The sequence below is a fragment of the Pinus tabuliformis genome, chromosome 6, assembly GCF_031772625.1.
Source record: "Pinus tabuliformis cultivar Carrire ecotype Pingquan chromosome 6, CPIR1, whole genome shotgun sequence".
Taxonomy (NCBI): Eukaryota; Viridiplantae; Streptophyta; class Pinopsida; order Pinales; family Pinaceae; genus Pinus; species Pinus tabuliformis.
The window spans coordinates 1,294,977,681-1,294,990,109 of NC_142292.1; the positions used below are offsets into that span (position 1 = coordinate 1,294,977,681).

Genomic DNA, 12,429 nt, shown 5'->3' on the forward strand with positions numbered 1-12,429 from the left:
TCTTGAACCCTGAGCTCGGAGCCGACATGCACAGCTAGGGTTCTGCACTCCTGGCCTTCTCCACCAAAGCGCTCTCATTCTCCAGACGCTGGCGCTTCTACTGACGACACCATGATGCCGCTCTCCGGAGGGGCGGGCACGGCCCCCTCTCCCCCTTACAATCCAAATCCTGACAAGTCAACCAACGCAGAGGAAAATGCCAGCCCCGGTTCTGAACCGCTGGCAGAGCAGGAAAATGATCAAGTCACAAATGATGAAGGCGACTTCGATACCAGCCCATCTACAGCTAAAGACAAAGGCTCTGACCAGAACAAATCCACGGCAAGACCCAGAGCTTCCTCTGCTACATGCATCCCCAAAATGGCAGAAAGAATCAAAATAGATCTCCCCAGTCAGCGCATCAACAACGAGATTCAATACATGCGGGATCATGCCCTCATAGGCAAGTTTCTAGGCTTCTGGCCTACTGAAAAAGCCTTGCAAGGCTGGATTGCTTCCAAGTGGAAGCCAAAAGGTCAAGTTACTCTGCACCTTGGACCTAAAGGCTTCTTTACCGCTACTTTCAACTGTCTGGAGGATAAACGCGTATCTTCGAAGGTGGCCCGTACTTCTTTAACTCTGTCGGCCTGTACCTGCGTGATTGGGTTGAGAGGTTCAATCCAGACAAGGAAGACTTTAACTGGGCTCCAGTATGGATCCGAATGTACTCTCTTCCATTGGAATACTGGAATGAGGATACCCTGAAGAACATCGGCAACAGCTTAGGGGGCTTCATCAAAGTGGCAGAGGAAACAAAAAGCCGAAGATACACCTCATACGCCAGGATCTGTGTCCACATGCATCTAGCCAAAGCTCTGACTGACTCGGTAAGCTTATTTCACGATGATTATGAATGGGTTCAAACTATAGACTACGAGCATATTCCCTTTCGCTGTAGGAAGTGCCATGAACATGGCCATCTCTTTAGGGATTGCCCTCTGAATCTGCAGTCCAAAAATACTGTCATGGAAGCAAGTAAAGATGCTGAGGGTTTTACAAAAGTCCCAAATAGAAGAAGGCATGCTAAGAGACCCCCTGTGGACCCTGAAAATCTCAAGAAACCTACAACCCGAAATAGTTTTGATATCCTGACTGCCTCGGATAGCATGGAGGACAACCCCTCAATCCCCCTTGCAGATCCATCTCCCTCATTGCCCCCTCATTCGCCCAAGTCTTCAGATCCCCTCCAGAACTCCAAAGCCATCATCACCCCAGCCTCCACATCCAATTCTATTAAAGACAAAGACACAGATCCACCATCCTCCAACATGGAGTTAGACGCAGCCTTGGCACTAAGCATGCAACAACATTCAAAGGAGGAAGAACAGAACACACCGATCCATATGGAGGAGGAACCAGAAAGTGTGGATCTGGTAGGTCTGGACATACTTAAGCTGGAAGCAGCATGCAGACAAAAGGAATACAGCAATATACATACTCGTGAGATAGAAAGGCTAGAAGAAGTGTTAACCAGAGCAAAGCAGAACAAATATCTAGGCATTCAAGCAGGCAGTCATTGGGATGGGAAAAAAATATTGAAAGAGACAAAGAAGCGCGGACGCAAGACAGATCTGCAGAGGACTATCATCCTTGGAGAAATGTTGGTGGATTCTGGTAGATTCCCCAAGCTGACCAAGTTCTACAAAGCTCTTCCCCATAGTTCCCCATGAAGTTAGTCTCATGGAATGTGCGAGGGCTCAATAGCCCTGCAAAACACAGGATGATCAAAAACATGATTCAGCAAGACAGGCCTTCTATAATCTACCTTCAAGAAACAAAATGCAATAGCACAGTTCTAGAAAAAATACTAAATAAAGCCTGGCCAGGATGCAGGTCAGTCTCTGTAGACGCCTCTGGAGCTTCTGGAGGGCTCGCAATTATATGGAATCCTCAAGAACTCTACCTTCATGACTTTCATGCCTCCCATTTCTTCATACAATCCACCTTCCACCTTATTGGAACAAATAGCCATGGTCATCTATCCAATGTGTATTTTCCGCAAGAACTACAGAAAAAACTGGATCTGCTTGAAACTATTTCTGAACTCAATGCTAACAGATGCTTTCCCTTCTGGATATGTGGGGGTGATTTTAATATCATTACCTCTCTGGAGGAAAAGTCTGGCGGACGCTCGAGACTGGATGAAGATAGTAACAGCCTCAAAGACTTCATTCACCGGAATCAATTGATGGACCTTCAGACATCCAATGGCATTTTTACATGGACCAATAAAAGACGAGGTTCACAGCAAATTGCTTCCAGACTGGACCGATTTCTCATGACGGACAATGCTATTCACATGGGAGGAGACTTTCACGCCTCCATCTTGCCTCAGGCAGGCTCCGATCACTGGCCCATCTTATTACAATGGTCGCGACCGGGTGTCAGGAGCAATAGACCATTTCGCTTTGAAGCATTTTGGTTTTCACATCCTAATTTTAAAGATGTGGTACTCGATGCCTGGAAATCATTCAATCCCCCAGAAGGAGCCAAAATGTACCAGTTTCAGCAGAAGCTAAAATTTCTCAAACAAGCGATCAAATCCTGGAATCGTACCCAGTTTGGAAATATTTTCGATCATCAGAAGTTGTTGGAGGAGCAAATGAATACTCTGCAACAGCGCATTATCTATGAGGGCAGAACCGAAGACTATGCGCTATAGGAGAAGTCACTCCTAGCCAAGATTGAAACTCGACGGAAGCAAGAAGAAACGTTGTGGCGCCAAAAATCCAGGGTCAGATGGCTCAAGGATGGAGAGAAAAACACCAAATTCTTCCATAGAACCACAGTTCAAAGGAGAATGCACAATCACATCGCCTTCATCAACAATAAGCAAGGAGAACGACTGGAAGTGCATGAAGAAATGGAACAAGAATTCAAAGAGTACTTTCAGGACATCCTGAAAGAGCCCCCAGGTAGCAGAACACCGGCAATACAATCTATTACGCAACATATACCAAAGATCATCACGGAGGACCACAACAAAACGTTGCTCCTGCCAATATCAATGCAGGAGGTGGAGGATGCGCTAGCCCAATTAAAAGACGGCAAAGCGCCAGGACCTGATGGCTTTACAGCCAATTTTTTCCACGCCTTTTGGGAGCACATTAAAACAGAGGTATGGGAACTTGTAGAAGAGGCAAGATCGATGCACTGGATCCTCCCCTCTCTCAATTCCACCTTCATAGCGCTTGTGCCTAAGGTGGAAGATTCCAGCACTCCAGATAAATACAGGCCTATTGCCCTCTGTAACGTAATCTACAAACTCATCTCAAAAATACTGGCAAACAGGCTAAAACCTCTCCTCCCTCTCCTCATCTCTCCAGAGCAGACAGGGTATGTTGAAGGGCGCCAGATTCTGGATGGCATCATACTTTCACATGAAGTGATTCATTCGCTCAAGGTTCTAAAAAAGCCAGGTATGATTCTCAAGCTTGATCTTTCCAAAGCATTCGATAAACTCAGTTGGTCCTACATCAATCAAATGCTTTTAGCTTTTGGCTTCAGCGCTACTTGGACGCGTTGGCTCATGAATCTGATTTCCTCCCCCAGTTATTCCATCCTTCTGAATGGTTCCCCCTCCTCGCCTTTCCGTCCCTCCCGCGGCATTCGCCAAGGTGACCCTCTCTCTCCGTTCCTCTTTGTGCTTATGGCTGAAGGTCTCAGTCGTCTCCTTCACTCTGCTATCTCCTCTCACTCTCTAAAGGGCATTTCTCTCCATGGACTTTCTCCCCTCTCTCACCAACAGTTTGTTGATGATACAATGCTCTTTGGCCATCCTTCTGTTCATGAGGCCTCTGTCCTCCTTGACCTTCTTAATCTATTCTCCGAAGCCTCAGGCACCTCCATCAATGCTGCCAAATCCTAGCTCTTCTTTTTCAATACTCCCAGTCTTTCTCAAAAGAATATAGCCAGGATCTTGGGGTACCCCATAGCTACGCTTCCCTCAAAATACCTTGGTGCTCCCCTGATAATCTCTGCCATAAAGCATGCCTCCTGGAGAACTCTCCTTGACAAGCTAGAATCCAGGCTTTCCTCCTGGACCTTCCGCTCTCTCAATATCGCCAGCAGGCTCATTCTCATAAAATCCGTTCTTCAAGCCATGCCCTTGTATTTATTCTCCATATTGGCAGCTCCCAAATGGGTTCTGAAGAGAATTCGTAATCTCCAAAGGAATTTTTTATGGGGCTCCTCAGGTCTCAACAGAAAATGGGCGCTTGTCAAATGGACTGAGGTCTGCTTACCGAAATCAGCTGGTGGAATTGGTCTGAGGGATCCCCTCCACAGCAACAACACTATGGGCGCCAGAATCTGGTGGAAATGGGTCTCCAATCCGCACTCTCCTTGGGCTCGCATATGGCATGCCAAGTATGCCCCAGGAAGGCCCCCGGAGGAGCTCATTCGCATAAACATCACCATCCCGGGCTCTTTAATTTGGAACGCTGCCAGAAAACACAGTGTCTTCATTCAAGCGCACAGTTTTTGGGAAATACACTCTGGTACCACAACAAGATTTTGGGAAGACTCCTGGCAGCAGCTCCCCAAACTTGCTGCTCTTTTCCACAAACCCAAATGGCAAGATACCATGCAACACAGTGATCAAACCCAGGTTTATCAATTCTGGCAGTAGCACTCCCTTCAAGGCTATCAACAATGGAGATCAGCAGACACATGGCAAGTCAACTGGCAAGAGGAAACCTTTGAAGAGATTGATCAGGAGCTCAACCTGAGGAAAATCAAGCTCTCGGATCAAAGGGACAAAATCCGATGGGGATATACACCAAAAGGGACATTCACAACCAGGGAGGCATACCAAATTCTCTATCATCCAGAGCAGATAGTAAAAGATCAGCTTTGGGACAGGATCTGGCAACCAAGTATTTGGCCAAAAGTCTCCACGTTCCTATGGCTATTAAGCAAACAACGGATCCTCACCTGGGATAATCTTCAAAAGCGAGGTTTCATCGGGCCTTCCAGATGCCCCAATTGCAATAGCCACCCAGAAACCATCGTGCACCTTTTGGATACCTGTCCGCTAGCTGCAGATCTATGGGAGAGAATTTCTCTGTGCAACAGAAGATCAGGAAGACAAGTAGGAAATATCACAAATACTATCAGGAATTGGCCTCCGCAACCCTTCCAAAGTCCAGTCCTCAACTCCCTATGGATCCTTATTCCAGGTTTTGTCTATTGGACCTTATGGAAGGAGAGGAACAACAAGATCTTTAAAAATCTCCATTCGCCCCTGGACTCCCTCTGGCTTCTCCTTAAACAGCATATTCAAGAAACGTTGGCTCTGAAACATTGGCAAAACTCGGATCTGCCATCCACGCCTCAGGAACGCCTAGTACTGGATAATTGGAATCTGAATCTCACCTTCTCTGCTCAAGCCTCCCTAAATCCCTCCATTCATTTTGAATCCCCCCATCATTGGTCTCCTCCTGTCTTTCAGACCATAAAATTAAACTTCGATGGTGCTGCCAAGGGCAATCCGGGGCCGGCGGGATATGGAGGTATTTTCAGAAATGCTGAGGGCACGGCTCTCCACATTTATCATGGCTCGATAGGAAGAGATACCAACAATGCTGCTGAGCTGGAGGGCTTATGGAAGGGCATCTGCACAGCTGTAACTGAAAATCTCTTTCCTCTAGTGATAGAAGGGGACTCACAAATCCTCATTGAAGCGATTTCTCGGATCCAATCAGGCACATCAGCTGGAAAGATCGCCTCCAGTTGGAGGCTCCTAAGCAGACTAGAGCAAATTGAAGATTGGCTAAGGTCTCCTCACAGTGTTACTTTCCAACATGTTCGGCGATCTGCAAACAAAGTAGCGGATAGACTGGCTAACCAGGGATCTGATCAACAACTCCCTTTCTTCTCTGGTCCTCTAAGCAGATCTAATGATGAGAAACTCAAACACGAATGCACTCTTCTGGTGCAACAAGATCTATCCCTCCTGGATGCGGGTGATCGGGACAGCTAACAGGACGATGGCGGCGGGAGCAGTCGGCGCGTGGAGTACTTCCTGCGCCATCTGGCTTCATCTGCGGCTGGCATTCAATATTCCGGAGAGCTCATTCAAAGCAGAGTTAATGAGGCCCGACATTTTACACAGGCTCCCCTGCTCAAATCAGATGGCGCATATCCATTTCAGCTCCGTTCCATTCTCTCGCATTTTAGGCCTCCTCGCAGGTGCTATGCTCTGTTTGGTGGAGGTTTCAGGCTTCCATGGTATTCAGGCTAGTGGAGCAACTACGTTTATGGTTTTCTTGGTTCGCTACTGCCCCTACAGCATTCTCCTCAGCTGTATGCCTTCCCGCTCTCTTAATTCTCCGTCCATCTTGTTAAATCATCCTCTTCCCATCTCCCCTGTTCACCTTAGCATTGTTGTTCCTGCGCTTCACTCTCGGTGTAGTGCCCACTCTAGTTTCCTGACCCTAATACGACATTATCTTAGACACTCTATTCTTCGAGGACCTCAGATTGAGGATCTGGACCCATGACACTATTATTAGCGATTGAGATATTCATGGTTGTGATGTTTAAGAATGCTTTCCAATGATATTATCGTAGCATGAATGGTTATGTATCTTATCTATCAGTATTCTGATGATTGCAATATTAAATAGTTAAGTTGGTCTCTATTTGAAATTATGATGAGGGTAGTAAAGAATATGTATGCGCTCTACTAAAAACATAATGAGGATAAATTTTATGGATAGGTATATTTCTACGATGTTACGATGTTACGATGTTGATAGCTTAATGAATATGTATGTTTCCATTGATGATTATTGATGATAGCCATGAGGGATGTGTCCCCTATGTTACCTACTTCCTTTAGTTCAGACTTACAATGGACAATGATGTGAATGACCAGGAATTGATAATGATGCTATTATGATAATTGACTAACATTGAGAAACCGTGTTACTGATGATTATTGAGTATGGCAGGGAACCGTCAGAGGCACTCACATATGACGAGTTGATGACACCTGGTTGACGAAAATTCATATTATTTTATCTTTGAAAGTCTAAGTCGATCTTAGAATCTGCCATATATGTTTAACTATATTCTGATGATATATTAATGGTTGCAGGCACATATTAGTTGCTTGACCGAATGACTCACATATGGGTGATGGGGTTGTACAAGTGGATGGAACTACATGGGAGGGGTGGGACAGAGTCCCTGATCCCACCCACTAGCACTCCCGCCGTGACTTGGGCTGGAAGGGTTGAAGAACCTTCGCCTTGAAGATCACGATGCCATGAGGGCAGGTTCCAAAGTTGGGCCGCTCATGAGGACTTTACCGGGGGGCGCGCATCAAGGCGGATTCCTTGATCCCCGACACCATTAGTCTCACTATAGCAGGCAACATAAGAGATGGTAGTGGTCTATGACGTTGCACTATATTTTCCCCTCGTAATCACTGAATGCTTGAAGGGCAAGTGGTGTGGCACCCTTGGAACTTCAGGGGAATTTCTTGAAAGGCACGACCAACTTGGCACCCTTGGCATCACAAATAAACTATTAGGTGTGGCACCCTTGGAACTTCTAGGGAAGTTCTTGAAGGGCACAACCAAACTGGCACCCTTGACATCACAAATAAACTATTAGGTGTGGCACCCTTGGAACTTCTAGGGAAGTTCTTGAAGGGCACAACCAAACTGGCCCCCTTGACATCACAAATAAGCTATTAGGTGTGGCACCCTTGGAACTTCTAGGGAAGTTCTTGAAGGGCACAACCAAACTTGGCATCCTTGGAATCATTAAAAATAAATAATAATAAATAAATATAAGCAAGGAATGAAAACTAGGTAAATTTACATCAAGGGTAAATGATGATTAGAAACCAATGTAATTAAATCAAAAATAAAACTTGGAATAAGGAGGATCATAGGAAGAATTAAAATAGAGTACCTTAAAAGCTCTACCCTTCCCATTTTGGAAAATACTAGGAAGATTATGTGGTTTAATTAGGAAAAAGGGGAAAGACAAACATAATGGTAAGGATAAAGATTAATCCTAAACTAATTTAAACCTAATTAAGAAAAGGGGAAGGTGAATTAAAATGAGAATAATAAACTAAATTTAGGGAAGCTCCATGTGTCAACAACCAACATAAGAATATCCATCTAGGAGATAACTTGAGTTAAATTAGCGAGTAGATTGGGGATAAAATCTTGACTCATTAATTGACTTCAAGTAATGAACACAAATTAAGGAATAAAAGGGGGGAATAAAGAGACAACTAGGAGAAGAAATAGGAATCTTGTTGAGGTGAGGAAAATATTAGTTTTAAATAAAAATTTAAGTAAATAATTTTGGGAGACCCTTGATGTGAGAATGACACATGGGTGGGTGAATAATCAAGCTATTGAATTATAAAAAAATAATTAATTATGCATGACATGACAAGTGTCACCTATGAAGACTCCTATAAAAGAAGGGGCAAGCCATGGAAGAAGGGACTTTTGGGAACCCTATTGTTGGATGGATGAGATGTTGTGAGAGCAGTGATTACGAAGCTATAGTGAGTTTGGTGAGGTAGAGGATTTAGAGAGGGGACTCTTGAGCCAAGGTGTGCTCTCCTCTACTAGCTAGTGCTTGTCTCCATTGTACAACCCCATTGCAGCTCGGGGGTCCGCGGGGAAGAAGAGTACCCAAGGAGTAGGCTGGGAGGTTAACCGGTGAGTCTTCGCATTCGGATCAAGTGCGTCATCATTCACTCGCGGAGGTGACCAGCTACAAAGGAATACCAGCAACAGCAGAGCAAGCGGAGTCTCGCCTTCTGGTGAACGGTACATATGTATTTCATTACTATTGATCTTAGTTAAAGGTATGAAAATGTTATGGTATGTTTCCTGAAATGAGTGGCAGGAATGTGTGTGCTAAATAAATTTGAATTTCAATGCGTTTCTTTCTGGTTGTCATTGTTGTTTTAAAAAAAAAAAAAAAAAAACTAATATATATATATATATATATATATATATATATATATACAGTTTGGAACTGGTGCCTACACTTGGTATCAGAGCCAAGTTGAACCCTTGAAGCCTATGGGCCCATGCATGCTTGACTAGTTTTGTTTGCTATATATGGGTATTTCTCTAAAATCAAGAGATTGATTTACCCTCCCAACTTGTGTTTGGAGATCTGATTTTCAGTGTTTTAGTTGTAGATTTATTATAATGATGTGATGAACAATCATTTTAGTTCCAGTCGTTGTGAGAAAAAGTGGTTAACCTCGGCTCAAATCCCATTTTATGAAAGGCTTATATGTTTGAATTGTTAAACACCAAAGCGTTTGAATGTAACTAAAGGGAAACCTCCAAAAACACCTTCTTTCAAAAACATGGTCCAAATATAACTAAAGGTTACCTCTAAAAGCAAACGCGTGATGTATCGGATTTTTTATTTCAGAATGAAGTCAAATTTCACAATGATTATTTCAAAATATCAGCAATTTCATATAACGAAGATTGCAATTTCAAAATAAACTGAAATTTGATATAATGGCAAATTGCAAATTTTGTTTCAAATAGAGGTAACGACAAATTTTACAGGTAGTTATTTACAGACTGAATTTACAGGTAGTTTATTTACAGACTGAATACCTTCGTTATATCAAGCACTTTTGATGTCCCTATTGGATTAGACACTAAAATCAGCTTACCAGGGAAACAGAGTGACAGCCTACCAGATAGGGTACCGTATCACGGACAGACATTTCCCTTTCCATGATTGTGAACGCATACAGTTTTAATTGTAGATTTATTCTGGTAAATGTTGTTGATGTACTGAAATCAAAGTAAATCGGGCTGGAGCTTATTTTAAAGAATTTGATGGATATGATTGGTCAGTTCAGTGACTGAATGGAGCATTTCTACCTTTTTAGAAAACTCCGAACATATTTTATTCTGGTAAATATTGATGTATTGATGTATTGGCTGGTCAGTCAGGACCTTCTGTGCTGTTTAGTGACTAATTTGTATTCCTGCCTTTGTCAGACTTTACGAGACTTATTGACAGCTTTTGATGCTGCTAGTATAGGCCTTCAAACAAATACAAATGGGAGTATTTAACTTTTTGTAGAAATGTCCAACATATTTCTTTGTTAGGCACTCGTTGCATACAGAAAAAACATATTTTATGTTGGGCACTCGTTGTATACAGAAAAACATATTGCTTTGCTAGGCACACACTGTATACAATAAAACCATCTGGTTGGAACTACTCAGTTGGTTGTGATTAATGGAGGAGAAGCAAGATTATTTGCAGTTCCAAATAATTAGCAGGTCGTAAATGGGGATCTAAGATGGCATTATCAGTGATGAAAGAACAAAATTAATGGAAGGTCAATTATGTTGATAACAGGAATTTCTTGTATGCCGTTCACTGGCAGCTGATCAAAACCTTTTGTTACATATTATGAAAAATATAACGCAAATCAACCCCAACTCAGTAAGACAGTAAATTCATTGTTGGTAAAAGCGCTACATCTAATTAAATGCAAAAAACACTGACTTGGTATGAAACACTTCAGAAGGTGATTCTAGAAATACTGGTTCTCTTAGACCAGAAGATCTGAAATGATAAGCGGATTTGAGGATGGAAAGCTTGGCTAACAACTAAAAGAAATGAAAACTTCTGCCTTAACCACTAATTTCCCCCAAAATATCTAGGGTTCAAACCCCTCATCCCTCGTATTTGTTTCATCACTTTCCCTTCTGACCCCATGGCGTCCACGATGCCTACCCCTCTCTGCGATGACATCCCATTTTCTCCGATTCGGAACATGAGAAGCCTGGACGATAATGATGCTTCCCTGTGGTCTCTTCAGGTGAATGTCAGTTCGCCCATCAATGGCCGTGAGCAGGGCGACGCCGAATCTCTGTTGCGAAAACAAACGGTTCAGTTCCTGATAGATTCAGGGATTACAGAAGACCAGACCCATCTGACCCTCTGGCAATTACGGGGTGGTTGACGTAGAGGTCGTATCCCCATTTGAAAAGCCGGTAACCCTCGCACGAATCAAGCAGGATGAAGAGCTTAAGGACCTTGTGATGTTAAAGCAGCCTCGGCTCTCTGTTGTCCCAGTCACCGACAAGATATGGACACGTTTATGCCAGCTAGGAGGATGTGATGACATCATAAGCTGAGTACTGGTTGTTTTCATCTTTTGGGCATTTTGTGCACTCTGTCTTACCGATTTCAGTTTTGGCTTTGCAACGTGGTGTAATGCTTTCCGCCTACTTAATGGTGGAATTTGTATGTTATACTGGAATATGAATGTTGTATCAATAACCCTAGCATGGTCTACCTTCAATACTCTTAGGTCGTGATGCAAACTGTGTCCTATTACAATTGTTTTTGGCGTGAGTAATTTCTTGAGTTTTTTCTGTACATCTTTCAAATTACAGGTTACACCCTCGAGATCCTCAGCAGTAACTCCTGTTATTTCTGTCAGGTAGTTAACTACAGGTTTTGATGGTTTCACAAGAAGATCCATCACAGTCTCTAAATTTTGATCGACCGCACAAACTTTCACCACCTCTTCTGATCCATCTTCACATCGGACCATCTCACAATCTATAGATATCAGCCTTTCTGGACTGCTCGAATTTGGTACCTTCCCCAGTTTTGTTACCAGCCATTCCTTATGATAGGAAGGAAATGAATATAGCTTTTCAAAATTTGGTTGTTTATTATAAGTTAGACGTACAAGATCCTGCTCTGCTCAGGAGAAGTGTCTAAAGACTCCTTCACACGTGATCGCTTAAGTTTGCGCTTTTTCCACCTCATGATTCTAGTAACCACCTTAAGGTCTTCCTTGGTAGTAAATGTCTTCACAAAACCTGCCAGAACATCCCATGATTTTTCCAGGGTCACAAACTGATGAACCAAATTTACTATCATGTAAATTTAAAAATTCCTGCCAATCTCCTTTCGAGCCTTTGATCTGAAGTGCTTGAGCCACTTTGACAATTTTCACAAAAATCTCTTTGTCTTCCTCTGTAAAGTTGACAGCGCATTCCGCTAAACTCTGTAGCTTTGTGCATGCTCTGTTGGCATATACTTATGAAAACTCTGTCCCTGGCATCTCCTTGTATCAGTTCTGTTGCTATTATCGCTATTCCTGAGGACATGACTGCGCAGCTATGGGTTTCTCATACATACGTACACATCAGAGAATAGCAACTTATATTGAACTATTTGCTGGACTTTCTTCACAAACAACCAGAGAAACTCTTGACTGTCTCACCAAAATATTTGGGTAGTCTAATCGTTATGTGTTGTTCTATCATGGAGCATTGCTATAAACTGATAGGTAAACTCACTATGCTAGTCCTGTGTATTCATGATTGACTGTCATTGTGTATT

General features: G+C 43.1%; 2 protein-coding genes across 2 annotated transcripts; one reads left to right on the top strand and one right to left on the bottom strand.

Moving 5' to 3' along the window:
* Positions 1-1,771: 1,771 nt before the first annotated feature.
* LOC149263354 (uncharacterized) lies at positions 1,772-2,701 on the top strand. Its single transcript, XM_089387786.1, has one exon. The coding sequence runs from the start codon at positions 1,772-1,774 to the stop codon at positions 2,699-2,701; it is 930 nt and encodes a 309-aa protein (XP_089243912.1).
* An 8,025-nt stretch (positions 2,702-10,726) lies between these two features.
* On the bottom strand, positions 10,727-12,194 carry LOC149263355 (small RNA degrading nuclease 3-like). Its single transcript, XM_089387789.1, has 4 exons — positions 12,125-12,194; positions 11,908-12,060; positions 11,255-11,781; positions 10,727-10,939 (listed from the first exon to the last, which is right to left on the bottom strand). Exons 1-4 carry the CDS (start codon positions 12,192-12,194, stop codon positions 10,727-10,729), a joined length of 963 nt encoding a protein of 320 aa, XP_089243915.1.
* Between the last annotated feature and the right edge of the window lie 235 nt (positions 12,195-12,429).